Genomic DNA, 27,338 nt, shown 5'->3' with positions numbered 1-27,338 from the left:
TCTGGAGTGTTGTTGGAGTTGCACTCAAACTTATAGATGGAGGATAGGCATTAAGGACACAGGAGGTGAGTTGCCACAGAATTCCCAGCCTCTAACGTTCTCTTGTAGCCAGCTGTTCATTGGTCCAGTCAGTTTCTGAATGTTGGTAGCATGCAATTTAGGGATGGCAATGCCATTGAAAGTCAAGGGGAGATATTTTGATTTTATTTTTAGCAGAGATGTCATTGCCTGGCACTTGTGTGATGTGAATGTTACTTACTTCTTATCAGTCCAAGGCTCAATGATGTCCAGGTCTTGTTGAATTGGACACAGACTGCTTCAGTATCTGAGGAGTCATGAATGGTGCTGAACATTGTGCAATCGTCAGTGAACATCCCCACCACTGACCTTACGATGGAAGGAAGATCATTCTTGAAACAGCTGAAGAGGTTTGGGCATAGACATTATCCCAAAGAACTCCTGCTAATGATATCCTGTGGTTGAGATGATATTTCTCCAATTGGAACTGTCTTTTGTGGAGTGTTTTCCCCTCAAGTCTACTGACTCCTTGATGCCACACTATCAACTGTGACTTTGGCATCAAGGTAATCAGCTTCCCTTCCTCTCTCTTGAGTTCAGCTCTTTTGTCTATGGCAAAATACCAAGGCAGTAGTTAAATGGCTGTAATAAAAAGAGGAACTGAGGGGCCTGACAGGAGCCAAACTGACATCAATAAGCAGGATTTGGAGGTGCCAGTGTTGGACTGGGGTGTACAATGTCAAAAATCACACCACACCAGGTTATACTCCAACAGGTTTATTTGGATGCACTGGCTTTTGGAGTGCTGCTCCTTCAACAGGTGGTTGTGGAGTGTAAGATCATAAGACACAGAATTTACAATAGAAGGTTACAGTGTGATACAACTGAAATGGTATACTGAAAAAGACCTGGATTGTTTGTTAAGTCTCTCATCCTTTAGAATGACCATGTTGGTTTCAGTTCTTTCATATATAAATCTCAGAACGTTTTTTTAAATTTACATTCTCAAGTGCACTTTATAGGTGCCATGGCAGCTCAGATATTGCATTAAAGTCTGTCTGTCTCTACAAAAGATTGATTCTATTTCTACAAAAGGATTTACAGAATCTTATATGGATTCATATAGTTTCTGAGCAAAATAAAATGTAATTCTGCATGTGCTAAGTTTGCCTGATCACTTTCCGAACCTCTGTCAGTAATGCTCTAACACTGACAGCAGTGGAAATGTCAGAATGTTTTCTCATACCCTTTCGGTGATATCAAAATCCAATGAACTATGTTTCTTCCACGATTTCAGAAGCCACTTGTCTCAGATGGAAAAAAAAGTGCTCTGCTGACTTAGTTTGCCAAACACAGACAAAAATTTAATGTGCATTTTGTACTTGGAACATGTGTTACAGAAATTTGAAAACCATGCTGAAAAGATTTTCATCCCAAAGAAATCCTCACCGTCATTAGTCTATTTTTTCATATACGTATCAAATTATCTTTTACAGGATTGAAATATATGGATCCAAATCACAAGAGACAAATTAACAAGTACTTATTATAAGTTCTGTTGCAAAAACTAAAATCTCAATTTAATTTTACTGTCTCCTTAAAAAAACTACAGGATGGACTTCTTGCAGTTTGTTGTACTACATTGTTAAAACCTATTATAAATTATTTATTATTCCCTCCAGCTGTGGTTTTCCAAATCCATTAAACTTTTAGTCGTGATGGTTAACATGAAGTGTGTTAACCAACATATTCAGAAAGCAAATCCGTGCAATGTTGCGGACAGTAATCATTTAGGAAAAATAGATGTTATGGGGCATTCTAGCAGCTATTGCATACAGTGCCCGGCTAGCTCAGTCGGTAGAGCATGAGACTCTTAATCTCAGGGTCGTGGGTTCGAGCCCCACGTTGGGCGACCGATTTTTTTTTCTCTCAACGCGAAGTTAATTCTGTCAAGGTATAAAATAATATTGGGATGTTTCAAATATGTTTCTCGCCGATTTGTCATTTTTGATTGTTATTATGTTCTCCTTTCCAGTTGCCCCCCCCACCCAAAAAACATATTTCTGCACATATGTACTGAAATGGGATTCGCACGAAATCTTGTTTTAATACAGGCCAGGTAGGGAGAGGACGCCTCCTCATAATTATTTTAGGTTTTACTGGGGACGGATATATCTGGGCGCCTTCCCAGCTCCACCTCTTCCCCATCCCACCACATCTTGAAGCATCATTTCGTTTACCTTCCCCCCACCCCCTCCCTCTGCAACCGCAAAATCCTGACGTCACAGCCGCGTTCTTTTTCAGCTTCGCCGGCTGCCGTACACCCGCTTTCCGCCATGTTGTCTCGACGCCTGTGACGTCCGCATAACGACTGCTTTTTTTGTGGAAAGGGATTAATCTTTCTCGCGTCCGTTTCGCCGATTTTTTCGGTTTCGGCCGCTGTTCGGGGCTTGTTTTCTCCTTTTTCGACCTCGGCGCCGGCTCCGGGTTGAAAAAAAGCTCGATAGAGAAATTAGTGTTGGCGCTCCCGACTCCCTCTGCCTGAGAGCCAGGGCCGCCAACATGGCGGACGAAGAGGAGAACAGGCTGACAACACAAGAGGGGGCAGCTCCCCAGCAGCATGGCATCGACAGCCTGGAGACTCTGGTACAGCAGAACCCCGCGAGCACGGAGACCGGCTGTGCCAGCGTGCCCTGCAAGCAGTTCGATGCCCACGCGTGCCAAATGCTGCCGGAGGAGATCGTGCAGGTTGTGGTGGGAGGAGGAGGAGGAGAGGCCACTCAGGCGGTCAGCACTTTAGCCGATGGTGCGGGCGGCCTCTTGAACGCCAATGGCATCATCAACTCTTTGGCGGAGGCCCCTCCAGTTGCTGGCACCGTGGCAGCGGTGGGCGCAGGTGACTTCACGGTGGCCGCGGAGGAGCTGGAGAGCATCTCGATTGAGTCCACCCCCAGCACTATTATTTACGTGCAGCCCGATGGCACTTTCGTGGAGGGCACGGGGCTGACCCCGGAGGAACAGCAACAACTGGTCGAGCAATTGGCAAAGCAACAGGGACTGGTAGAAGTAAGCGAAGGCGAAGCGGCTCAGATGTTTGGGAGTCATCATCAGGAACAGCAGGAACATGCCCAGTTTGTGCAGCATGTGGGTCTGACAGATGATCTCCAGCAAGTCATCGCTCATGTTACAAAGTCGCAGCAACAAGCGACGCAATTCAGCAAAAATAATGTTGTGCAATTGAACTCTGAGACTGCTGAAAATCAAATTCTACAGAAGACTAGTTTTGCATCATATGTTCCTCCGGAAACTCGAGTGCTTTCCACCGATCAGCATCAGATGTTACAAGTGCCTGAGTGCAATACTACGATGCAGCAGGTGCATGCCAGTGTTCACCCGAGTCAAGTTGTCCAAAGGATAGATTCATGCAACCCAACCCAAATTCAGCAAATAAATATTTCCTCCCACTCCTCTCCAGTGAACCGACCTAGTCAACCTAAGATTCTAACGGCTGTTTCACAGCAGCCTGCTGTCTTTACTCAGCCATTGACAATCATTCACAATGCAACGCGACAGTTGCAAAATGCTGCTCATCAGGCTGCTCTACAGCAGAGTATACAACAAAGTATTGCACGTGCACAACAAAAAATGGCTCCATTGAGAGTTACACCATCAATTCAGGTACATGCATTTTTGATACTTCATTTCAAGAAACAATAATTCATAACTTCGTGTCATTTATTGTGTAGTTAATGAAGAATTAGAGAACACCTTGCTACATCTATATTCTATAGGCCTTGGTGAGACTGCATTTAGGATGTTGTGTACGTTCTTGATTGATCAGGAGCGATATACTTACACTAGTAGTCAGAGGGATTTTATTTCGTTGCTTGAAGGGGCTGTCCTCTGAGAAAAGTTTGAACTATAGTTGATCAGAGCTTAGAATTATTTAGTTATTGAAGCATTTAAGATTTCAGGGGCTTTCTGGACAAATCTAAAACTAAGAACATTGTTAGAAATTTATTCACTCAAAGTAATCAGGTTTTGCATTTTCATTTTCAGTCAGGAGGAGAGACTGGCTCACTGAATGTACTCAAGGCTGTAGTTCGACAGATTATTGATCAACAAGGGAGTCTTTGGGTGTGTGGAATGAAAATGAAGTTAAAAGGCCACTTTTATCAGATCAATGATACTGAATGGTGGAGTAGGCTTGTGGGGCTGGATGGCCAACTCTTATTTCCTGTGTTTTGGTTGTTCTGCACTTTGAAATGCCTTTTCAAAAACCCTACTTTTCTATTTATATTCTCTTGCTCAATTGTACTCTTGTATACCTTTAAGTTGGTACACAAAAGACCACTATTCTCTCTCCTTCCTTGTTTTACTGATACATTCCTTCACTTAAATGCATGGGATACAAACTTGAAAAGTATGGCAGACAACTGGCAGTCACTGCTATTTCTGATGGCCAGTTGAAACACTTGTCAGGTCCTGCTCTATTCCAGAATCATCCAAGAATGCAAAGGTAACCTGTGGCTTTTTTATTCTCCCTTACAAATCATTTTCTTAGACCCCTACCCTCTGTTCTCTCCATCTTTCTCTCTAGCAATAAGTGAAAGGAGCTCATTAATCTCTTTGTCATTACGATTGAGAACATTCAAACGGCTGACTCTACTACATCTCTCCCCTCCTGTAGTCTACCTAGCTAAACTTCCCTTTTATGATGTCCGTCTGCCTGGCCCTGAACTCGTCTTTGTCTTGTTTCTATCTTATGTCTGTCATACTGTCACAAAACTTATTTGGGTGCCTTCCATACTGCTGACTTGATCTCTCTCCTTGACGACAGTCTGACATTCAGCCAGTTTAGTGTAGCATTTGATCCTGGGATGACATTCTAAGCTCCTGTTTGCACTATAAGCAAGACTGTCTGTTTCTACAACGTTGCTTGAGTTTGTGCAGTCTTAACTCACTTCCTCCAAAAAATTCTCCTTAATGCCTTTGTCATCACAATCTTCAGAAAACAAGATAACTTTGGGTGTCCAGGAATACTTGGGACTGAATAAAAAGTTACAAAGGGAGCACAACAGCAAAGGCTGTGGACAACTACAGAAAGCGTAGGGTGGACCAGAAGAAAGCAAAAATGGAACATGAAAAATTGCTAGCAGGCACGATTAGGGAGAATTCTAAAATATTCTACAAGTACATTGAGGAGAAGAAAAGGAAAAGATTAGGACCTATTTGGAAAACCAAGCAGATAATTTGTGCAAGAAAACATAGGACATAGGTTGAATTTTAAATTAATATTTCAAATCTTCCTTGGGGGAAGGAGAATGCAAGTACAGAATTTGAAGAGATGGACTGTAATCATTTTGGGTAGATTGATATAAGAAGCAAGGAGCTATTGGAGGTTTTGGCAATTGGGCAAAAGTAGACAATTTAAAGTGGCAGGGCAAGTTAATAGGATAGTTAAGAAAACATATGGGGCACTTGCCTTTATCAATTGTGGCATAGAATATTAGAGCAGGTAGGTCATGTTAGAACTGCACAGAATTTTGTTTCGGCCACAGCTGGAGTAAAGTGTGCCAGACTGGTTGCCATTTGATAAGAAGGATGTGATTGCATCTCCTCCAGTACAAAGGGGATTCACCAAGATGTTGTCTTGGATGGAGCCTATCTTCTATGAAGTGATGTTCAGTAACAAGGGGATATAATTTTAAAGTGAAAGGTGGGGCTTTAGAGGGGATTTGATGAAAATCCTTTTCATCCAGAAGGTGTTTGAGGGGATCTATAGTGCACTGTCTGGATGTGTAGTTGAGGCAGGAAACCTCACAACCTTTTAAAGTTTACTTAGATGAGCATTTGAAGAGTGATAACATTCAAAGTAGCAGGCCTAGTGTGGCAAAATGGGACTAGCAATAATTAGTAGTATATTTTTGGCAATACGAACTTAATGGGCCAAAGGGCCTCATTTGTATGATTCTATTGCACTGTGCTCCCAGTTGGGCTCCAAACTCTGCTCTCTAAATTGGAGGTCATCCAAAATGCCACCATGTCTTATCGTGTACTGAGTCACATTCCTGCTTGCTGACCTACATTGGCCCCCAGTCCAGCAATTCCTTGACTATTAAATTCTCATCTTTATATTCTTATCTCTCCGTGGCCTCATGTCTGACTATTGTCCTAATCTCCTTGAGTCCCATAACTGTTCAAGATTTGTGGTCCTTTGATTCTTGCCACTTGTTTATCCTTTCTTTTAATTGCTTCACTATTAGTGCTGTGCGTCCAGTTGCCTAGGTCCCAAACTCACATCTCTGAAACCCCCCTGCTTCTTACTTGTCATCCTTTAATGTACTGTGAGAAATCTACTTCTTTGGTCATCAGCTCTATTTGACAAGGTGCCTCACAAAATGTTAAGTCATAAGAGCCCACTGTGTTGGAGATAGTAAATTTGCATAGACAGGGAATTGGCTAATGAGCGGGAAACAGTAAGTGGAGATAAGGGTTCTTTTTCGTGGTGACCTGTGATGAGTGGGATACCATAGGGATCAGTGCTGGAACTGCAACTGTTTACAATATTTTTGTAATGACTTGGAGGGAGGGAGGAAGGAAGAAAATGTGCTGAAGCCAAATTTACAGATGACACTGTAGGTGGAAAGGCTAGGTGTAAGAGGGATCCAAACAGTTTACAGAGAGGTTAAGTGAGTGGTTAGGAGTTGACAAATGAAAGCTAATGTGGAAAAATGTAAAGTTGTTCATTTTGAAAGGGAGAACAACTGTTGAAAGCTGCCATATGAAGACTTCAGGGTACTTGTGCACAAAACATAGAAAGCTACCACACAGGTAATCAGAAATGTTAATGGAATGTTGGTCCTTATTTCAAGGAAGATTGGAGTATAAGAGTAGGAAAGTCTTACTGAAACAAGGTGCTGGTGAGACCATGTCTAGAGTACTGAGAGCTGTTTTGGTCCCCTTGTATAAGGAAATGTATCATTTCATTCGAAGCAATTTGGAGAAGGTTCACTGGAATGATCCCCGGTATGGAGGGATTGTCTGATGAGCAAAGTTGAAGCAGGTTGGCTCTCTACTCACTGTTGTTTAAATGAATGAGTGAGATTCTTAAGGAGCTTGACAAGGTAAGTGCTGAAAAGATGTTTCCCCACATGAGAGAAACTAGGACCACAGGGTGTAGTTAAGTAAAGGGGTGCCTATTAAGGCTGAGATGAGGAGGAATGTCTTTTCTGAGTGTTGAGTCTTTTGAACTCCTTGCCACAGTCCTGTGGGAGCAAAGTCCTTCAATATATTAAAGGCTGAGATGAATCATTTCTTGATTCTTTGAGGAAATCAAGGATTGGGGGAAAATGGAGGAAAGTGGCTTTCAGGAATGTCAGATCAGTTATCATCCTACTGAATGGCAGAGCAGGCTTAGAGGATTGAAGGGACTTCTGTTCATATTTCTTATGGTCTTATGGACCTCCATTGATTACATTGCTTAGAATCATGTTTTCTTTTATAATGTTTCTGTGAAGTGGCTCAAGATAGTTTCACTTAAAGACACTATATAGCTATAAATTGTTCTTAATGTTGATCTTTGGACTCTTCTGTGAAACCTGACAATTTAAAGTCCGGTTTCGATCCGATTTTGGATGGTTATTTTCTTTCTTTGAAATGAAAGCTATGACAAGACTGCACATTAATTGTGATTATTCCGAAAGTGCTGGTTTGCTTATGAGGCCCCAATCCTAAGTATGCAATATTGATATAACTAATCCTGGAGATATAAGTTACTGTCATTTACTCAAGCTAATCCAATGGAAATTATACCAGATGTTACAAAAGTTCACTTCAGGTTCTGTCAAATGTTAATTATTCGATGTATCCCTGTACTACTTTTCATATTAATTACAGCCACTGTCATTATTGCGGTTCTTCATTTAAGTGCTTTGGAGGATTGTGGAGGTTATAAGAAATTCATTATTGCTAAAAATTTGAATATCTGCATTGAAGTTCAAACTGCTTCCAGTCATAATTTTCAGCTGTAGCTATTCTCATTAATTATGAGGAACTTGATGCAAAGTTCAGAATCACTTCTACTATTCTTATAATGAATCTGACAATCTCCTCTTGCCTTTTTTTTTGGCATAACAATCACTGAATCCCCATTATCCTTCTCTTACCTTTGCCAAACTTAACTAGACCAGTCATGTAAATATTATGGCTATAAGAGCAGGTTAAATGTTGGGAATTCTGTAGTGAGTGACTTGCCTCTTGACTTCCTCAAGTCTGTCCAGTTACAAGGCACAAGTCAGGAGGGTGATGGAATATTCTTTTCTTGCCTCAATGAGTGTAGCACCAATGATGCTGAGGAATCACAATATTCACAACAAAGCTGTTAATTCCTGTCCACCCCCTTGAATCTTCACTTCCAAAACAACTAGCATCACAGCAAAGTATACTGTACCATGTTTGAGATGCATTGTAGCAAATCAGCAAGATCCCTTCGACAATACCTTTTGAAATGTGTGACAGCTAAAGAACCAGGGCTGCAGATGCATGGGAACAACTCCATCTGAATGTTCCACTTCAAATCCTGAATTAGAACTACAGTATTTTGCTATACTTCCATTGCTACTGAGTCAAAATCTGGGAACTCTGACAGCACTGTGGATGTACTTATATCAGATAAATTACAGCAGTTAAAGATGGTAGCTCATCACCAATTTCTTGAGGACAGTTAGATGTGGGCAATAAATGCTGGCCTTTTTCAGTGTGCCAATGTTCTGTGAACAAATATTTTTAAAAAATATTGCATAGGTTACTTGTGAAAACTTCACTCCAGTTATGTCAATGTGACCTCTTGTAAAATTACCTCAGTGCACCTTCCAAGGGACCAGTGACAGTCATGTTGTTTCTTTTGACCTGACATGCAGAGACCCGACTGAAGTGGTTATATTTTTATCACATTTGTACATTTGGTGCATTGCTATTTCAGGGATTGAATTGACGTAGAAATGTAGAATTAGTGCCTAACCTGATTGCTACCTACACGACTTGAATGCTGTACATTGTGTTTAAGTATGCATGTGCCTTTATTAGTCTTGCAATAATTTGAAATTTATTTTCCTACTTTAGTCATTAAAAGTCAAACTGCTGCACACCAACACTGCAGTGCAAATACAGTGCGGTATTGATTGATTATTTGAGTTTTATAATACTGGATTTGTGGGTAAAATTTAGTAAATTCAGGATTGGAGCATCGTTAGAGTTTGAAATTCATCCTGTCTGAGCACATATTTAAAGTTTCACAGCACTCAAATTTGTGGTCACTGGCACCAAACCATATCAGGAAAAAAATGGAGGGAGGTCACAGGAAGGGGTTAAACTAGTGTAATTCCTTGGAAAGCTCTTCTGAGGCGCAATATTGTATGCACAACATTTAAGGATAGAACTATGTATAAGAAGTATTTTAATCATTCGTTTTAAGGAGCTTTTTTTTCACCCAGTGTACGTAATTGTCCTCAGGAGAGAAAATGTTCTTGTTTGAAGTTGTAATTTTAATTTTAATTTTTCCAATTTTCCAATATATTGCACATTTGACCATGCCTATTCAAATTCACGCACTTAAGCATACTTTCTTAAATGCTGGAATTGGTTTCAAGATTTTTATGAGCTAGATTCCTCATATGATGTAAAATTGATTTTCCATATATTAACATGGTGCAAGTGCTCATACTGCATAACTGTAGATACAGTACATCGTTAAGTAAAAATTAAAGTGTCAAATCTGAAAACTTGGTAACAAATTATCATAAAAATTATCATTCCTGATGAAGGGCTTATGCCCGAAACGTCGAATTTCCTATTCCTTGGATGCTGCCTGACCTGCTGTGCTTTAACCAGCAACACATTTTCAACAAATTATCATAGCAAGTTTCTTTCAGTGTGAATTTTTTTCCAATTATCAAATGCAATGTCTATAGTTTTGTTAATGCAGATTGATTTTTAAAAAATTACATTGGCTGTTGATTAATGATGAGTTACAGAATTTTGGAATTACGTGAAATTGGGCTTCAGAAATTTAGTTTAATTTGCAAAATAATTTGATTTCATTAAAATATAATTAAAATTTCTTGTGTATATCTTTCCATTTCACATCACGAAATACACTTTCTGGACAGTTTTAGAAAATATGTGTTGTCCTTCTATGTCTTTAAATGCGTAGCATACGTTTTGTTGATCTATAAGTTGTATTCCCATAAAATTGGTGTAATGTTGGAAGAGCTTGTAAATTTATTTGGCGAATTGTATCATGAGCCTAGTTAGTTTTGTTTAATTTGAAACACTTCTTCATCTTTTCCATCAAGCTGAAATGTGTGACACTGAAGATTAAAAGACAGTATGCTTTTTTTCTGAAGCACAATTTTAACTGTTACATTTTATTTTCTTGGAGAAAAAGCATACTGAATTCAAAACGTTAACTTTGTTTCTATCTCCATGAATGCCGCCAGACCTGCTGAGTTTCTGTAACAAATACGTTTTTATTTCCGATTTCCAGCATCTACAGTTGTTTGCTTTTCTTTGAAAATAAAATATTGCCAGTTTTCTGTCTTTGCCTGTCTTACTCACTATTGAGCTCTAATGGCCATTCTTTTTGCAAACCTTGGAATTTTCACAGGGGCATGTTTGGGGATGTTTTAAAGGTTGGGGGTATTTGAATAGGACAAGAGTAACATAAGAGAGTGTTGCCTTGCAGAGAGTTAAAGATGGAAAATAAAGAAATATCTAGGGCTTTGAACAGTATTTTGTGTTTTCATAGTAGAAGATTAAGAAAACTTCTCAAAGGGGTGGAGCACGAACTTAAAATGATCGCCATCAGCAGGGGAAAGGTGCCAAAAAAAATCGAACCTAAAGGCTGACAAGTCCCAAGGCCTGCATCCTTGAATCTAATGTGCTTGCACTGTTAGTAGATAAGTAGTTATAATAATTCAAAATTCCTTGGATTATGGCAAGGTCCCAGTGGATTGGAAAATAGCAAGTAAAATACCTTCATTTTTAACCTTTTAAGTCAATATGGTACTAGATCATTTGAATTTTGTTACCTTTGTTGTTCATTAGTTTTAAACTGGTTAAACGTTATTCCTAACTGTTATATTCTAAAACATATTAAAATGCTACATATTTCCATTATTTACACATTTGTTATTACGAAGGACAATGTTGCTGTTGTATCCTGGCTGAAAGAAGTTCATTCAGCACTCTGACTTTGGACCTTTCTGATCAGTCTCATTGAATAATTGCACTGTATTTGTGAACTTTTAAGTCAGTGAATACTAAGTTCCCTCTCTCTCTTTTCTTGCAGCATCAACTAGAAACTGTCCAAGTTCATATACAGACAGTTCAGCCACAGGAGGAAAAAAATCGGCCCATGCCACCCCTAGCTGTAGTACAGTCCAAAACTGCAACATCTGGCCAGCCGGTTAACAAAAGGACCACTGTTTCAGGGGGAGTTAATATTTCTGGACCCCAGATCATTAGAATCCAGCCAATTTCAACATCTGGAACACAACAGTATATTTTGCATAGTTCTTCAGAACCTCCCATTCAGCTACTTGTTCAGCGGCAGCCTCCTCCACTTGCACCCGTAAATGCCATTCGTGTGATTCCAGGAGTGAGCATCAGTGGACAGACTAGTATTGCGAATACCAGTGTATCTACCATTACAACAGCTGTAGGAAATTCAGTTTGTTCCAGCCATACCAAGAAACATGAACCTAGTGATAAATCAAAGGAAAAAAAACCTGTGAAGATTAAAACTCGATCTGGTCGAATATCACGACCTCCAAAATACAAAGTAAAGGACTACAAGTTTATAAAAACTGAAGATTTGGCAGAAGGTCATCAGTCAGACTCTGATGATTATTCTGAATACAGTTTTGATGAAGAAGATGTGAAAACGAAAGTGGATGAGCCAAGCCTTTCAATGCCTTGCTCTTTCAAACCCAAAAAGTTCAAATGTGATACTTGTGAAAAGTCCTACATTGGAAGAGGAGGATTAGCCCGGCATTATAGACTCAACCCATTGCATGGACAGCTGGCTCCCGTCTCCGAGGAACAGAGAACTTCTGTGGACAAATCCAATGGTAATGTGACAATTGGGGATAACGAAGATGATAGGAATGGTCAAATGAATCCTGAAGTAGTAGTATCATCCATAGGTTCTGACACTGCATCTTTAATGGTGGACAGCACAGCCCCTTCTTCCCAAGACTTCCAGCAGGTGTGTAATGAAGTAATGAATTCATATTTTCTGTTCTCTATTCTGAAAATGATGCACTGGTGCATGGTTCCAGGGCTATTGCCAGTATACTGGATACCTACTGAACTGGATATTCTTTTGTGTGACTGTTTAGATTGGGTATGAGGTGGAGATATCACAGTAACTCAAATAACTCAGCACAGATTTGTGATTAAACTTGGAACCTTCCTGGTCAGTTTGGCTAAGTATGAAAATATTCATGCATTCGTTACTTGAGATATTGAGAGGAACTGTTAATTTTCAAAATTATTGTCACTGACTAGGAAATGAAATATAACAATGGAAGATACATTAAACATAATGTGTTAACAATTGACAATTTATAAACACTAAATTCATGATTTATTTTATCTTTAAAAATCAATTTGTCATTTATTATTTTGAATTTATTGAGTGCCTTTGAATCTACATTTTGGTGGTCTTAGGTATTTTGTCTTCTATTGACCTTGAGTGTAAATTGCTTTGAAACTCTCACTCTTTATGGTTCTGCATTGTTTGCTCAGTGTTTCAGTGTTATTCTTATGGTTGAGAGCTTTTTATTAAAGCCTGACTGGATATTGGTGTTTCTTGAAAGTGCTGATGGCAAAAGCAATTAACACTTGAGCAATCATCTTAAACAGATGTAGTGAAGGAGATGCAGAAATATTGATATAGTAATATAATTCTATGAAATGACTTTGAAAAATTATGTCCTGAAGGTTTTAATTATCACAGGTATTGAGAAGAAGTTCTTTTTTTTTCTGATCCTATAAGTGGTCTCACATGTTATAGAGTCATAGAGACATACAGTATGGAAACAGACCCTTCAGTCCAACCCGTCCATGCTGACCAGATATCCCAACCAAATCTAGTCCCACCTGCCAGCACCCGGCCCATATCCCTCCAAAGCCTTCCTATTCATATACCCATCCAAATGCCTTTTAAATGTTGCAATTGTACCAGTCTCCCCCACTTCCTCTGGCGGCTCATGCCATACTCGTACCATCCTTTGTGTGAAAACATTGCCCCGTAGGTCTCTTTTATATCTTTCCCCTCTCGCCCTAAACCTATGCCCTCTAATTCTGGACTCCCCGACCTCAGGGAAAAGACTTTATCTATTTACCCTATCCATGCCCCTCATAATTTTGTAGACCTCTATAAGGTCACCCCTCAGCCTCTGACGCTCCAGGGAAAACAGCCCCAGCCTGTTCAGCCTCCCTCTGTAGCTCAGATCCTCCAACCCTGGCAACATCCTTGTAAATCTTTTCTGAACCCTTTCAAATTTCACAACATCTTTCCGATAGGAAGGAGACCAGAATTGCACGCAATATTCCAACAGTGGTCTAACCAATGTCCTGTACAGCCGCAACATGACCTCTCAACTCCTGTACTCAATACTCTGACCATAAAGGAAAGCATACCAAATGCCACCTTCACTATCCTATCTACCTGCGGCTCCACTTTCAAGGAGCTATGAACCTGCACTCCAAGGTCTCTTTGTTCAGTAACACTCCCTAGGACCTTACCATTAAGTGTATCTGTTCTGCTAAGATTTGCTTTCCTAAAATACAGCACCTCGCATTTATCTGAATTAAAGTCCATCTGCCACTTCTTAGCCCATAGGCCCATCTGGTCAAGACCCTGCTGTAATCTGAGGTAACCCTCTTCGCTGTCCACTACACCTCCGATTTTGGTGTCATCTGCCAACTTACTAACTGTACTTCTTATGCTCGCATCCAAATCATTTATGTAAATGACAAAAAGTAGTTGCAGAAACAGTATGAAACTCCTTGTAGATATAAGGAACAGATTTCCTTCTACCATTACTGACAGTGGAGACAACAGAACAATCTGGTGTCGGCTGTTCTCAACAGTGGTCCAATGCACGATCTAGAAAAGTATGAAGGGAAGAAAAAAGAAATTGCAATTTGAAATTGTTAAAGAAGAATTTAGAGATTTTTAATACATTGACCATATTCTTTTTAGGTTAACGAGTGTTTGTTTTAAAATAACTGCTGTTTGAAACTTGTGCCAAAGGATATTCCAAACAACATTTGAAATGGGAGAGGAAACACGATGGCTGAGTGAATTGTGTCATTGCAGACTTTATAACCAGCTGGCCTCAGGAACACAATAATTGTCTGTTCCAGTGGCATTCAACCTTTTCTATTTTCAACCACTTGTATGTAGTTTGATTTCTACTACAGTGTGCTAATTAATTTAAATGTTAAGTATTTCTGTGTTTTTCTGAATTCAGATTTTTGCAGTGGCAGGAATTTTTGCGGGCTTGTACTAAAAAGAAATATATAATACTTAATCAGACTGCATGTAGTAACAGTTAAATTCTGAAAGCGGCAGACTATGTTGGTGTTTCCAGCTGTGGAAGTCAATGTCAGTATTTGCAGTCGAGCTGCTGACGTGCTAACAGTCATTCTGTTGATCTGTTTCTGCTAACAGAAACATTTGAAGCCAATGTATACACTAACCTTCTGACTAAAATGAAGTATCTGTTCAGTCTGGATCAAATTAATTCTGCTTTCAATACATTTTTGTTCTTGTAGCTTATACTAGTTCTTTCAAATGTCCACCCTTTGCCGCTCCATTTGCCAGTTTTTCAGCTGTCATTGCTAAATCATTCGTCACCTTTGCTTCAGCAAAGTTGGTACCCTCCCTTTCCAGGAAGATTCATGAACATGCTGTCAACTCCAAAAATTCCCATCTTTACAGCAACTGTTTTGTTTTCTGGAATGATGTTTTTGCCCATTCTGTAGTACTGAAACTGCCAGGGCTGCTTAGCTCCTGATATCATTACAATCATGGTCCAAACATGGATAAAGGAGCTGAAATCAGAGCTGAGATGAGACTGCATTCCTTTGATATGAAGGCAGAATTTGACTAATTATATGGTTAAGTATCAGCAAATGATCCATTGTGAAATGTCTGGTACCATTCCTGATTCTCCAGATACTGACGCTGTTCATGTCCATGTGCAATGAGGCCTGGCCATATTAGAGGCTTAACTAATGAGTGGCAAACACCATTCGCACTACATGTGCCAGGCAAAGATTATCTCCAACAGCAAAAAATCTGTCCACCCTACGTTGATATTCAGTAGCATTACCATTACTGATCCCCTCACTGTCAAAATCCTGGGCTTAAGAATTGACCAAAAACTGACTTGAGGAGAAAGTGAGGTCTGCAGATGCTGGAGATCAGAGCTGAAAATGTGTTGCTGGAAAAGCGCAGCAGGTCAGGCAGCATAAGAAGGACTTATGCCCGAAACGTTGAGTCTCCTGTTCCTTGGATGCTGCCTGACCTGCTGCGCTTTTCCAGCAACACATTTTCAGCAAAAACTGACTTGGCCAGCCATATGAATGCTGTGGCTACAAAAACAGACCAATAGCCATAAGTTTTGCATCCAGTTCCTCCTCTCCCATTTTCCCGTTGACATCACTAACACGGTGGTGCTGGAGAAGCTGAAAGGTCTGAATTGGTTAAGTCACCTGGACAAGACTGACAACAGCACAGAGTTCTGAAGGAGGTAGCTGAGGAGATTGTGGAGGCATCGGTGATGATCTTTCAGGAATCACTGGAGTCGGGGAGGGTCCCAGAGGACTAGAAAATGGCTGATCTAATACTTCTGTTTAAGAAGGGTGGGAGACAGAAACAGGGAGTGATAGGGCCAGTTAGCCTGACCTCTAGTTGGTAAGATTTTAGAGTTCCATTATTAAGGATGATGTGGAGGTGCTAGTGTTGGACTGGGGTGGACAAAGTCAAAAATCACACAAACAGGTTTATAGTCCAATACGTTTATTTGAGGTGGAGGTGTGGGTGTTGGGCTGGGGTGGATGAAGTTTAAAAATCACTCAACATGAGATTATAGTCCAACAAATGTTTTTGGAAGTACAAGCTTTTGGAGCACTGCTCCTTCGTCAGAATTTAAAGTAAAAGATGTCATAACTGATGCGATGTATTGAGCAAACCTAGATTGCTGTTAAGACTTTAATCACTTAGAATGGGGTTGCAGGTTTTGGTCATAGAGATGTACATCATGGAAACAGACTCTTCGGTCCAGCCCATCCATGCCGACCAGATATCCCAACCCAATCTGCCAGCACTCAGCTCATATCCCTCCAAACCCTTCCTATTCATATACCCATCCAGATGCCTTTTAAATGTTGCAATTGTACCAGCACCTGCCAGCACCCAGCTCATATCCCTCCAAACCCTTCCTATTCATATACCCATCCAGATGCCTTTTAAATGTTGCAATTGTACCAGCCTCCTTCACTTCCTTAAACATACTCCTACTGGTTTTATACTCTTCTAAGGATTCACTCGATCTATCCTGTCTATACTTTTTCTTCACCAAACCATCCATTTTTTTTAAGTCATCCAGCATTCCCTATACCAGCCTTTCATTTCACCCTGACAGGAATATACTTTCTCTGGACACTCGTTGTCTCATTTCTGAAGGCTTCCCATTTTCCAGCCGTCCCTTTACCTAAGAACATTGCCTCCAATCAGCTTTCGAAAGTTCTTGTCTAATACCGTCAAAACTGGCCTTTGTCCAATTTAGCAATTCAACTTTTAGATCTGGTCTATCCTTTTCCTTCACAATTTTAATTCTGATAGAATTATGGTCGCTGGCCCCAAAGTGCTCCCCCACTGACACCTCAGACACCTACCCTGCCTTATTTCCCAAGAGTAGGTCAAGTTTTGCACCTTCTCTAGTAGGTACATCCACATACTGAATCAGAAAATTTTCTTGTATGCCCTTAACAAATTCCTCTCCATTTAAACCCTTAACACTATGGCAGTCCCAGTTTATGTTTGGAAAGTTAAAATCTCCTACCATAACTACCCTATTATTCTTAGAGATAGCTGAGATCTCCTTACAAATTTGATTCTCCATTTCCCTCTGACTATTAGGGGGTCTATAATACAATCCCAGTAAGGTGATCATCCCTTTCTTATTTCTCGGTTCCACCCAAATAACTTGCCCGGATGTATTTCCGGGAATGTCCTCCCTCCGTACAGCTGTAATCAAATAGACCACACCCCTCTTCTTTTGCCTCCCTTTCTATCCTTCCTGTAGCATTTGTATCCTAGAACATTAAGCTGCCAGTCCTGCCCATCCCTGAGCCATGTTTCTGTAATTGCTATGATATCCCAGTCCCATGTTCCTAACCATGCCCTGAGTTCATCTGCCTTCCCTGTTAGACCCCTTACATTGAAATAAATGCAGTTTAATTTATTAGTCCTACTTTGTCCCTGCCTACCCTGACTGACTCACTTCTTTTCTCAAGTGTACCAGTCTCAGATTGATCTCTTTCCTCACTATCTCCCTGAGTTGCACCTCCCACACCTTACTAGTTTAAATCTTCCCGAGTAGCTCTAGCAAATCTCCCTTCCAGTATATTAGCGCCCTTCCAATTCAGATGCAATCTGTCCTTCTTGTACATGTTACTTCTACCCCAAAAGAGATTCCAATGATCCAAAAATGTGATTCCTTCTCCTATACACCAGCTCCTCAGCCATGCATTCATCTGCTCTGTCCTCCTATTCCTGCCCTCACTAGCTCGTAGCACTGGGAGTAATCCAGATATTACTACCCTTGAGGACCTCCTTTTTAAATTCCTGCCTAACTCTCTGTAATCTCCCTTCAGTATCTCAACCGTTTCCCTTCCTATGTCGTTGGTTCCAATGTGGACAATGACCTCTTGTTGGCCCCTCTCCCCCATGAGAGCATTCTGCACCCTTTCTGAGACATCCTTGATCCTGGCACTAGGGAAGCAACACACCATTCTGAGTTTTCGCTGCTGCCCACACAAACATTTGTCTGTACCTCGGACTACAGAGTCCCCTAACAAAGGCAAATTATTACACAATAAGTGTCTCAATGGGTGCTTCTATAACAAATACTATTCTGTACTTAGATCGATTGATCTCTTGGAACCTGACATACCCCTCATTGCATTAGAGGCAGTCTCAATACTAGAAACTTGGCTTTTCGTGCCATGTTCCTCTGTGAATCGATCACCCCCTTACGTTTTCCAAAACAGCATATTTGTTTGAAATGGGGATAGTCACAGAAGACTCCTGCACTAACTATCTACCTCTCTTACCTTTCCTGGAATTAACCCATCTATGTGACTGTATCTGCGACTTTTTCCCCTTTCTATAACTGCCATCCATCACATACTGTTGCTCTTTCAAATTCCTCATTGCCTCTAACTGTCTCTTCAACTGATCCATTTGATCTGATAGGATTCTCAACCAAAGCGTTTATTGCAGATGCAATCCACAGTAACCCGTAAATCTCCTTTAAACTCCCACATTTGACAAGAAGCGCATATCACTCTACTAAAGGCCATTTTTGCTCCTTCACAGACCTAGAAAATAAGAGTGTCTTATTCCTCTACAAAACACTGCTCCAGGTTAAATTAATAGTTATAGCTTATATTTTAAGTTGAATCAAGAAACGTATCTCAAAAAAGATATAATCAAGAAAGAGTCCACTCTACTCACTACTGCAGACTTTCTGTAGGCAACATTTCAAACTGTTCACTTATCTGATTCTGTGCTGTGACTTCACCCAAACAGTTCCTCCAAGATCACTTGTGAATTTCACCGTTTGTTAATTTTCCCAGATGCACTCTAATGTCCAGCGATACATGAATTCAAACAGCAAAGGCAGTAACTGTGCAGGTTCACAATGATGATTCATTAATGTGTAAATCCAAGCACTTCTTTCAAGTCACATTCCCGCGATAAATTAAGGTTTTAGAAAAGAAAAGGCAATGCATTAAAGGTGTGCAGTTAGAGTCCGTCTGTATTTTAACCTTGAGTCAGACCGGTTCTATTTCCAAAGTAGGAATTGATAAAATGCCACATGGACTGACTGCCAGTTGAAACTTACAGAATATTGAGAGGCCTGGATAGAGTGGAGGTAGAAGAGATGTTTCCACTAGTAGGAGAGACTGGGACACAGCCTCCGAGTGAAGGGCTGACCCTTTTACAATTGAGATGAGGAGGAATTTCTTCAAATAGAGGGTGATTAATCTGTGGAATCCATTGTTGCAGAAGGCTTTGGAGACCAAGTCATTGTGAATATTTAAGATAGGGATAGATAATGAGGGGATCAAGGATTATGGAAAGAAGGCAGGAGAATGGGGTTAAGGAATATATCAGCTGTGATTGAATGGTGCAGCAGACCTGATGGGCCAAATGGCCTTAATCTGTCCCTTTGTTATAGTATTATTGTTTATGATCAATCTAACATCTCCAAGGCACAAGTCAGGAGAATGATGGAATACTGTCCGCTTGCTTATCTGTTTAATGCTTCAATAGCACTCTCTTGGGCACTTTCGAAGAGAAAGCAACCTGCTTTATTGGCACCCCACCCACTGCAGTAAACATTCACTCCCTCCACACCAATGTACAGAACCAGCATAGTATATCACTAAAAGGTGCACTACAAATTTCCAAGGTTCCTTTGACACCACCTTCAACCCTGTAACCTCTACCACCAAGTTGTGGAAGTGCAGCGGATGCATTTGGCATGTCAGCACCTGTGGTTCCTATCTAAGCTGCTTCAAATTATATTAAGTTAAAAATCACGCAACACCAGGTTATAGCCCAATAGGTTTAATTGGAAGCACACTAGCTTTCAGAGCGACGCTCCTTCATCAGGTGATTGTGGGGGGCTTGATCGTAATACAGAATTTATAGCAAAAATTTGATGTAACTGAAATTATACATTGAAAAATTGATTGTCTGTTAAGCCTTTCATCTGTTAGAATACAGTGATAGTTTCACTTCTTTCATGTATAAATCACAAAACTCTTTTTTTTTCTAAAGTTGCATTCTCGGGTTAGCTGTTAACAATGGTGATAGCTAGACAATATGTTGAAGGTGTTAGCCCCCTGTGTTCTCTGTCTATGACCTGATGTTTAGGTTGATTCTAAACATCCAGATTCAGATTCATCAGCCATGCCCACAAGGTAGAGCAAAACATCACCCGTTCACAATGCAATACCATCCAGGCTCTCAAATCCAATCACAACATTGTCATCAAACCAGCAGATAAAGGAGGAGCCATTGTCATTCAGAATAGGACAGATTACTGCAAGCAAGTGAACAACCAGGAACACTACAGGCAACTACCAGCTGATCCGACCAAAGAACACACCCGAGAATTAAACACACTGATCAGAACTTGGGAACTCTGAAGGACTGGATCCAGACGCGCCCTCATCCCACGTACTTCTCGTGTAGGTGACTCCTACTGCCTTTCAAAGGTATACAAAGCCAACACACCGGAACGTCCCATCGTGTCGGGCAATGGGACCTTTGTGAGAATCTCTCTGGCTATGTGGAAGGCATCTTGAAACCTATTGTACAGGGGATCTCCAGCTTCTGTCGCGACACTACGGATTTCTTACAGAAACTCAGCACCAGTCGAACCGGGAACATTCCTCACCACAATGGACGTTTCAGCACTCTACACCAGCATCCCCCACAAGGATGGCATCGCAGCAACAGCCTCAGTACTCAACGCCAACAACTGCCAGTCTCCAAACACCATCCTACAACTCATCCACTTTATCCTCGATCATAACGTCTTCACCTTTGACACCCAATTCTTCATCCAGACACACGGAACAGCCATGTAGACCAAATTTGCACCCCAATATGCCAACATTTTTATGCACAGGTTTGAACAAGATTTATTCTCTATGCAGGATCTCCAACCAACATTGTACACCAGGTACATTCATGACATTTTCTTCCTCTGGACCCATGGCGAAGAGTCACTGATAAAACTACACAGTGACATCAAGTTTCATCCCATCATCAAACTCACCATGGACTACTCTCGACTGTCTGTCTCATTCTTGGACACGTGCGTCTCCATCAAGGATGGACACCTCAGCACCACACTCCTACTGCAAACCCACAGACAACTTCACAATGCTATACTTCTCCAGCTTCCACCTAAAACATATTAAAACAGCCATTCCCTATGAAATGTTCCTAAATCATCTTAAGTAAGGATGCTGGTCTAGCTGGGCATCCACATCCCGTGAAAAGACAGAAATTCTGGACTGCAGATGTCTTTCTGTGATTGTGGTGCATTAGTCCCCATAGTGTCTTAGAATCCTTTGATGTGGTTGAGTCGTTTCCTCTGTGTCTAGATTAGTGTGACTTCACCTTTCATGTTTCAATTTTTATAATGTGATTTATAATTTGAGTATTTCTACCAGTAATATTCCTTCTCACCAAGAATATATTCTTTATTCTTTCCTCAACGTCAAATACATGATAGGCCCTGGCTACATCATTCTCTGCCCATTCTGACATTGTGTCAAATAACTTGGCAATACCAGCAATATTTCTCCACAATTATCCAACGGCTAGACTTAATAAGCCATATATCCCAGCTGGTGTGGTAAGACTGAAATTATTGCATTCTACACTTGCCACTGGTTTCATCTACCCTGTTTAGTGCCTTAGATTTACAGCAGATTGTTTCCCCAGCATTCTCCCTTTAAATTGGATTCCATCTTCTGCAGAGACCACCTACTTCCTGCCTCTACTTGTATACTTGTATTAAAGTCCTCATCCATGCCATTATTACTTTCAGAATCAACTATTTTAGTGCTACCCTTCTGCATTGTTAACCTCAGCTGACCCAAAATGTGCTGTTCTATCCTACCCTATGGCACCTGTGCTTTGAGCTTCATTCTCTGTGATTCTTACACTTTGTTCTTTTAATACTCTATGAACTTCTCTTTGATCAAGCTGTTGATTGCCAATCTTTTTAGATTAGACTTACAGTGTGGAAACAGGCCCTTCGGCCCAACAAGTCCACACCGACCCGCCGAAGCGCAACCCACCCATACCCCTACATTTACCCCTTACCTAACACTATGGGCAATTTAGCATGGCCAATTCACCTGACCCGCACATCTTTGTGACTGTGGGAGGAAACCGGAGCACCCGGAGGAAACCCACGCAGACACGGGGAGAACGTGCAAACTCCACGTGCAGCAGTGCTAACCACTGTGCCACCGTGCCGCCCACAAAGAAGCACCGTGCTCCTGGTGCTTCTGTGAAATACCATGAGCTGTTAATTTCTGCAGTCTAAATGCAAGTTTTGGATGACCTTTTCACATTGATGTGAAATGTGACCATGAATGTTTTCAAGTTTAAAACAGAACTAACATTGTGACTGGTTTACATTTAACACACACGATTTAATTGCTCATTTGCATACATTTGCACTACTTGTTTTCCCTTATTTTGTGCTACTTTAGATGTTACTTTAATTCTTTCCATGCATATATAAATATGCACTGTGGTTAAGATATTTACAGAGCCCACAATGTAGTTTATGTGCACTTACATTAATTTTAAATGGAAATAAATGAAACTTTTTTTTCTTAACCAAAATTTCTTCCTAGACCTATAATGTTAATGTATATTGGCATGTTTCTAAGATTTAATTCAAGAATGGTGTTGAGATGTTTAATGAGAAGGATAGAATGCACAATGATATGAGCATTGTGCAGGTTATTCTGATGTGAAGCAAATGCTATTTTTGGGTGTCTTTGGTTTTTTTTGTGTACTCTGCTTTTGTTTTGGGCTAATTTTTTTTTAGATTAGATTAGATTACTTACAGTTTGGAAACAGGCCCTTCGGCCCAACAAGTCCACACCGACCCGCCGAAGCGCGACCCACCCATACCCCTACATTTACCCCTTACCTAACACTACAGGCAATTTAGCATGGCCAATTCACCTGACCCGCACATCTTTGTGACTGTGGGAGTGTGACTAGTATAATTTATTCAACTGATTATTTACTCAGTCCATATGCAGTAATTAGCTCATTTGGCTCAATGACTGGTTTGAGAGGCAGACTGATGCTAGTAGCATGGATTCAGTTCCCATACTGGTGTATCATGAAGAACTCTTTCTCAACCTCTCTCCTCACTTATGATAAAGACTGGTAGTTTATCTTTACTTATTGGCAAATCATTTCATTATTCACTTCCCTATGTTTTGTATTCAGTAACACTGCAATATTTTATTTGGAATGGAGTATTAGCCATGCCTGTACAGAAAAATAATTTGATTTTTCGGTAACATGAGGTAAAATGTGCAAGTTTATTTTTCCTATAGACTGAAAAGGTTACATTAGCACGACATTTTCCTGGACGCCGACGGACTGTACGACGTGGTCGACCTCCAAAACATCACAACAACACTTATCATCAAGAGCAAATCCTGAAGAGAAAAGCAAGAATAAAAGAGGTATTTGTTTTTAGTGCGCATGGCTTTGGATAAACCTGGTGCAAATTTTTAACTTCCTTTCGAAGCGTTTTAAAGTATTTTGTGAATCTTCAATATAATGCAGACCTTCTCTCCAATTTAATGTCGTGATGAATTTTATGTGAAGTGTATTTATTACTATACTTTCCATTGTATGAAACACATGGAGTAAATTCTGGTGCTGAAGATTGGGAGGTGAGAAGAGAACAAGCAAAGGAAGAGAAGAATGGAATTAAAAGAGCTGAGAGAGCAGTGGATAGTGATAGGCATAATGGAAAAGAGGTGGAAGGATGAGGGTGGGTTAGTAAATTTGCTGATGACACAAAGGTTGGATGTGCTGTTGATAGTATCGAGGGCTATTGCAGGCTGCAGCACGACATAGACAGGATGCAGAGCTGGGCTGAGAAATGGCAGATGGAGTTCAACCTGGATAAATGTGAAGTGATGCATTTTGGAAGGTCAAACTTTAATGTTGAATATAGGATTAAAGACAGGATTCTTGGCAGTGTAGAGGAACAGAGGGATCTTGGTGTTCAAGTGCATAGATCCCTCAAAGTTGCCATTCAAGTGGACATGGTTGTTAAGAAAGCATACAGTGTTTTGACCTTCATTAACAAGAGGATAGAGTTTAAGAGCTGTGAGGTTTTGCTGCAGCTCTACAAGTCCCTGGTGAGACCACATTTGGAATATTGTGTCCAGTTCTGGTTGCCCTACTATAGGAAAGATACAGAGGCTTTGGAGAGGGTGCAAAGAAGGTTTACCAGGATGCTGCCTGGACTGGTGGGCTTGTCTTAGAAAGAGTGGTTGACTAACTCAGACTTTTCTCTCTGGAGAGAAGGAGGAAGAGACGTGACATGATCGAGGTGTACAAGGTAATGAGAGGCACGGATAGAGTCAATAGCCAGAGACCTTTCCCCAGAGCAAGATGAACTGGCGCGAGGAGTCATCATTTTAAGATATTAGGAGGAAGGTATAGAGGAGACGTCAGAGGTATGTTTTTTACGCAGAGAGTTGTGAATGCATGGAATGCATTGCTAGTGGTGGTGGTGGAAGCAACGATGTTAGGGACATTTAAGTGACTGCTGGACATGCACATGGACAGCAGTGAATTGAGGGGGTGCATGGGTTAAGTTATTTTAGGTTAGGAATAATCCTTAGCACAACATTGTGGGCTGAAGGGCCTGTTCTGTGCTGTACTTTTCTATGTTCTGTGTTCTATGTTCTATGTTCTATGATGCAGAAGAGGGGAGAAACAAAGAGTAGGTAGAGAAAGGAAATGATGAGTGTTGAGATTAGGAAAAATAGTGTGAAACCATTTCCCGCAGGTGGTGTAACTGGAAAGAGTAAAATGGAAGAAATGATAGTGATTGCAAGGTGTGGTTTTTTTGTGGTGGGGGCTGGTGTGAAGGAAATGAGAGAAGAGTGTTTGTCTTTGCAGGGTTGCAGAGGGAAGCTACTAAGCAGAGGATCTGTGCTTTAACTTGGACTCTGGACTTGTGTATTCTCAGTAGGAGAGTGTGTAATCAGTCAGAATGGAGAGTGGATTAGAAAGGAGAGAGAACTTGGAGAAAATATGGAGAGTCAAAAAAATGAAGAGACAAGGGGAGTCTGTTAGCCAAGTGAGAAATCGGAGTTTCGGATTTTCTTCACATAGTATATGTAGCTTAGTGGCAGATGAAAGTTGTGTCAAATTCCTTGAGCGAAGTTTCCTGTTTGCCTGAAAATTGGTGGATGTGCATATAGTTTGATCAATGAAGGAAGTTTTTACAAAACCTCTTTAAAAAGGAGAGACAGTGTGAGACTGACATACAGAGATTTTAAGAAGGAAATCTTAAAGACACAATTGCAAATACTGGAGCAATAAAGCAAGAGATGCCAAGAGTCTGTTATTGAAGGAGCACACAAATCTTGGAGGGTTGTAGAGCTCTACAGATCAGAGTTAAGGAGGAGAAAGTGAGGACTGCAGATGCTGGAGATCAGATTCGAGAGTGTGGCTCTGGAAAAGCACAGCAGGAGTTCCTGGTGAAGAGCTTGTGCTTAAAATGTCGACTCTCCTGCTCCTTGGATGCTGCCTGACCAGCTGTGCTTTTCTAGAGATGAGAAGGGTTAAACTATGAAGAATTTGGAATAAACTTGAACTGTAAAAATGAGATTCCTAGACCAAAAACCAATTTGGAGAATCAGGGAACAAAGGTGTTGGGTCATTGGAAATTTGAGCAAATTAGCATAGAGAGAACAGATTTCTTTTTGATAACCTCGTGTTTCTGGAGATGGAAGACTGTCAACCAGCCAGAAAAGTGTTGAAATAATGGGGTCTAGAAGTGACAAACGTGTGAATGAGGATTTATAAGGGTACGCATAACTGATAAATTGCATTCCTCATTGCCAGTGGCAATTTCCTTTTTTCTTTCTCAAAACAACCCTTCTTTCATTCACGATGATATGATTATGAATGTTCAATCTATTTGTTTTGATTTTTAAAACTTAAAAGTATATGAAACAGTGTTGCAGAATGTTGCAAATACTGCTTCACCCTTTAATGGCAATACTATAAAATTATCTTACAAGGTTATATTTGTTCTTTCTTGTTTCTGTTGTCTTTTTCCCTTTTTAAAATGTTGTCATACATTTTTTAGAGTCCCTCAATTTTCTAATAAATCTTTCCAGTTCTTCTCCAAATGAATTCCAAAGATGAGATTCCTGTCTTCCCTTGGGGTAATCTGTCACTAACGTTTGGTTGTATTTTATATTTACCATGCTTATGATAGGTGCAATACTTTGCAGTGTTTAGGCCCCTTATCACTTGAGATGTGTGGCGTTAATTAGAAGTTTATTACAGAGTATGATACGATTATAGGAAGTATGTTATTTGTCCGAAAAGTATCTTGTAAGCAAGAATAAGAAGCAGAGAGACGTAAGACTTGAGATTAAGACCAACATGTTGGTTGCGATCAAGAAATTTGCAAAACATGGCACATGAAGGAAACACAATTTTGATGTTGGGCCTGATGTGGTAGTGCATATAGATTTATTGGAGGACAGCAAACACATATTTAATTGAACTTTGTGCATTTAGGTTTGAGACTGTCTTTGCTGCTGTAAGATTTTATGGAGCTAGCCGCCTACATCACAAAAATCCTGTTTAAGCAATTTTTAGTTTGTAATAGCACATAGCATCTCATTTAATTGATCACTGATATCATAGCATGACAAATCATGCTTATAAAAGGCATTTCACAAAGTGTATGACACTGAAACAGGCCACTCTTCTAACCAGTCCATGCCAGATGTTTCCACTTTATTTGGGTTTCTTTCTAGAGCCGAAAATGTGTTGCTGGAAAAGTGCAGCAGGTCAGGCAGCAACCAAAAGGGCTTATGCCCGAAACGTCGAATTTCCTGTTCCTTGGATGCTGCCTGACCTGCTGCACTTTTCCAGCAACACATTTTCAGCTCTGATCTCCAGCATCTGCAGACCTCACTTTCACCTTGGGTTTCTTTCTATTCTTGTTTACCTAGCTTCCTCTATAATGCATCTACTAACAATGTTAAATCTCTCACAACACCAGGTTATAGTCCAACAGGTTTACTTGGATCTATATAAACATGTTGGACTATAACCTGTTGTGTGATTTTAAACTTTGCTGAAAATGTGTTGCTGGAAAAGCGCAGCAGGTCAGGCAGCATCCAAGGAACAG

At 40.5% G+C, this 27,338-nt stretch overlaps 1 protein-coding gene and 1 non-coding gene across 2 annotated transcripts in view; both read left to right on the top strand.

Moving 5' to 3' along the window:
* Positions 1-1,857: 1,857 nt before the first annotated feature.
* On the top strand, positions 1,858-1,930 carry trnak-cuu (transfer RNA lysine (anticodon CUU)). Its single transcript has one exon. It is a non-coding gene; the product is annotated as a tRNA-Lys (tRNA).
* Positions 1,931-2,389: 459 nt separating this feature from the next.
* Positions 2,390-27,338, top strand: part of znf839 (zinc finger protein 839) — a 51,481-nt gene continuing 26,532 nt past the window's right edge. The window contains exons 1-3 of the mRNA XM_060829255.1: positions 2,390-3,696; positions 11,369-12,286; positions 23,494-23,625. Coding sequence (XP_060685238.1) covers positions 2,581-3,696; positions 11,369-12,286; positions 23,494-23,625 — 2,166 coding nt within the window. The 5' untranslated portion in view covers positions 2,390-2,580. The remainder of the gene's footprint in view (positions 3,697-11,368; positions 12,287-23,493; positions 23,626-27,338) is intronic.

Source organism: Hemiscyllium ocellatum, chromosome 8 (assembly GCF_020745735.1).
Source record: "Hemiscyllium ocellatum isolate sHemOce1 chromosome 8, sHemOce1.pat.X.cur, whole genome shotgun sequence".
In the NCBI taxonomy this organism is placed as follows: domain Eukaryota; kingdom Metazoa; phylum Chordata; class Chondrichthyes; order Orectolobiformes; family Hemiscylliidae; genus Hemiscyllium; species Hemiscyllium ocellatum.
This window is presented reverse-complemented; position numbering and strand designations above follow the sequence as displayed.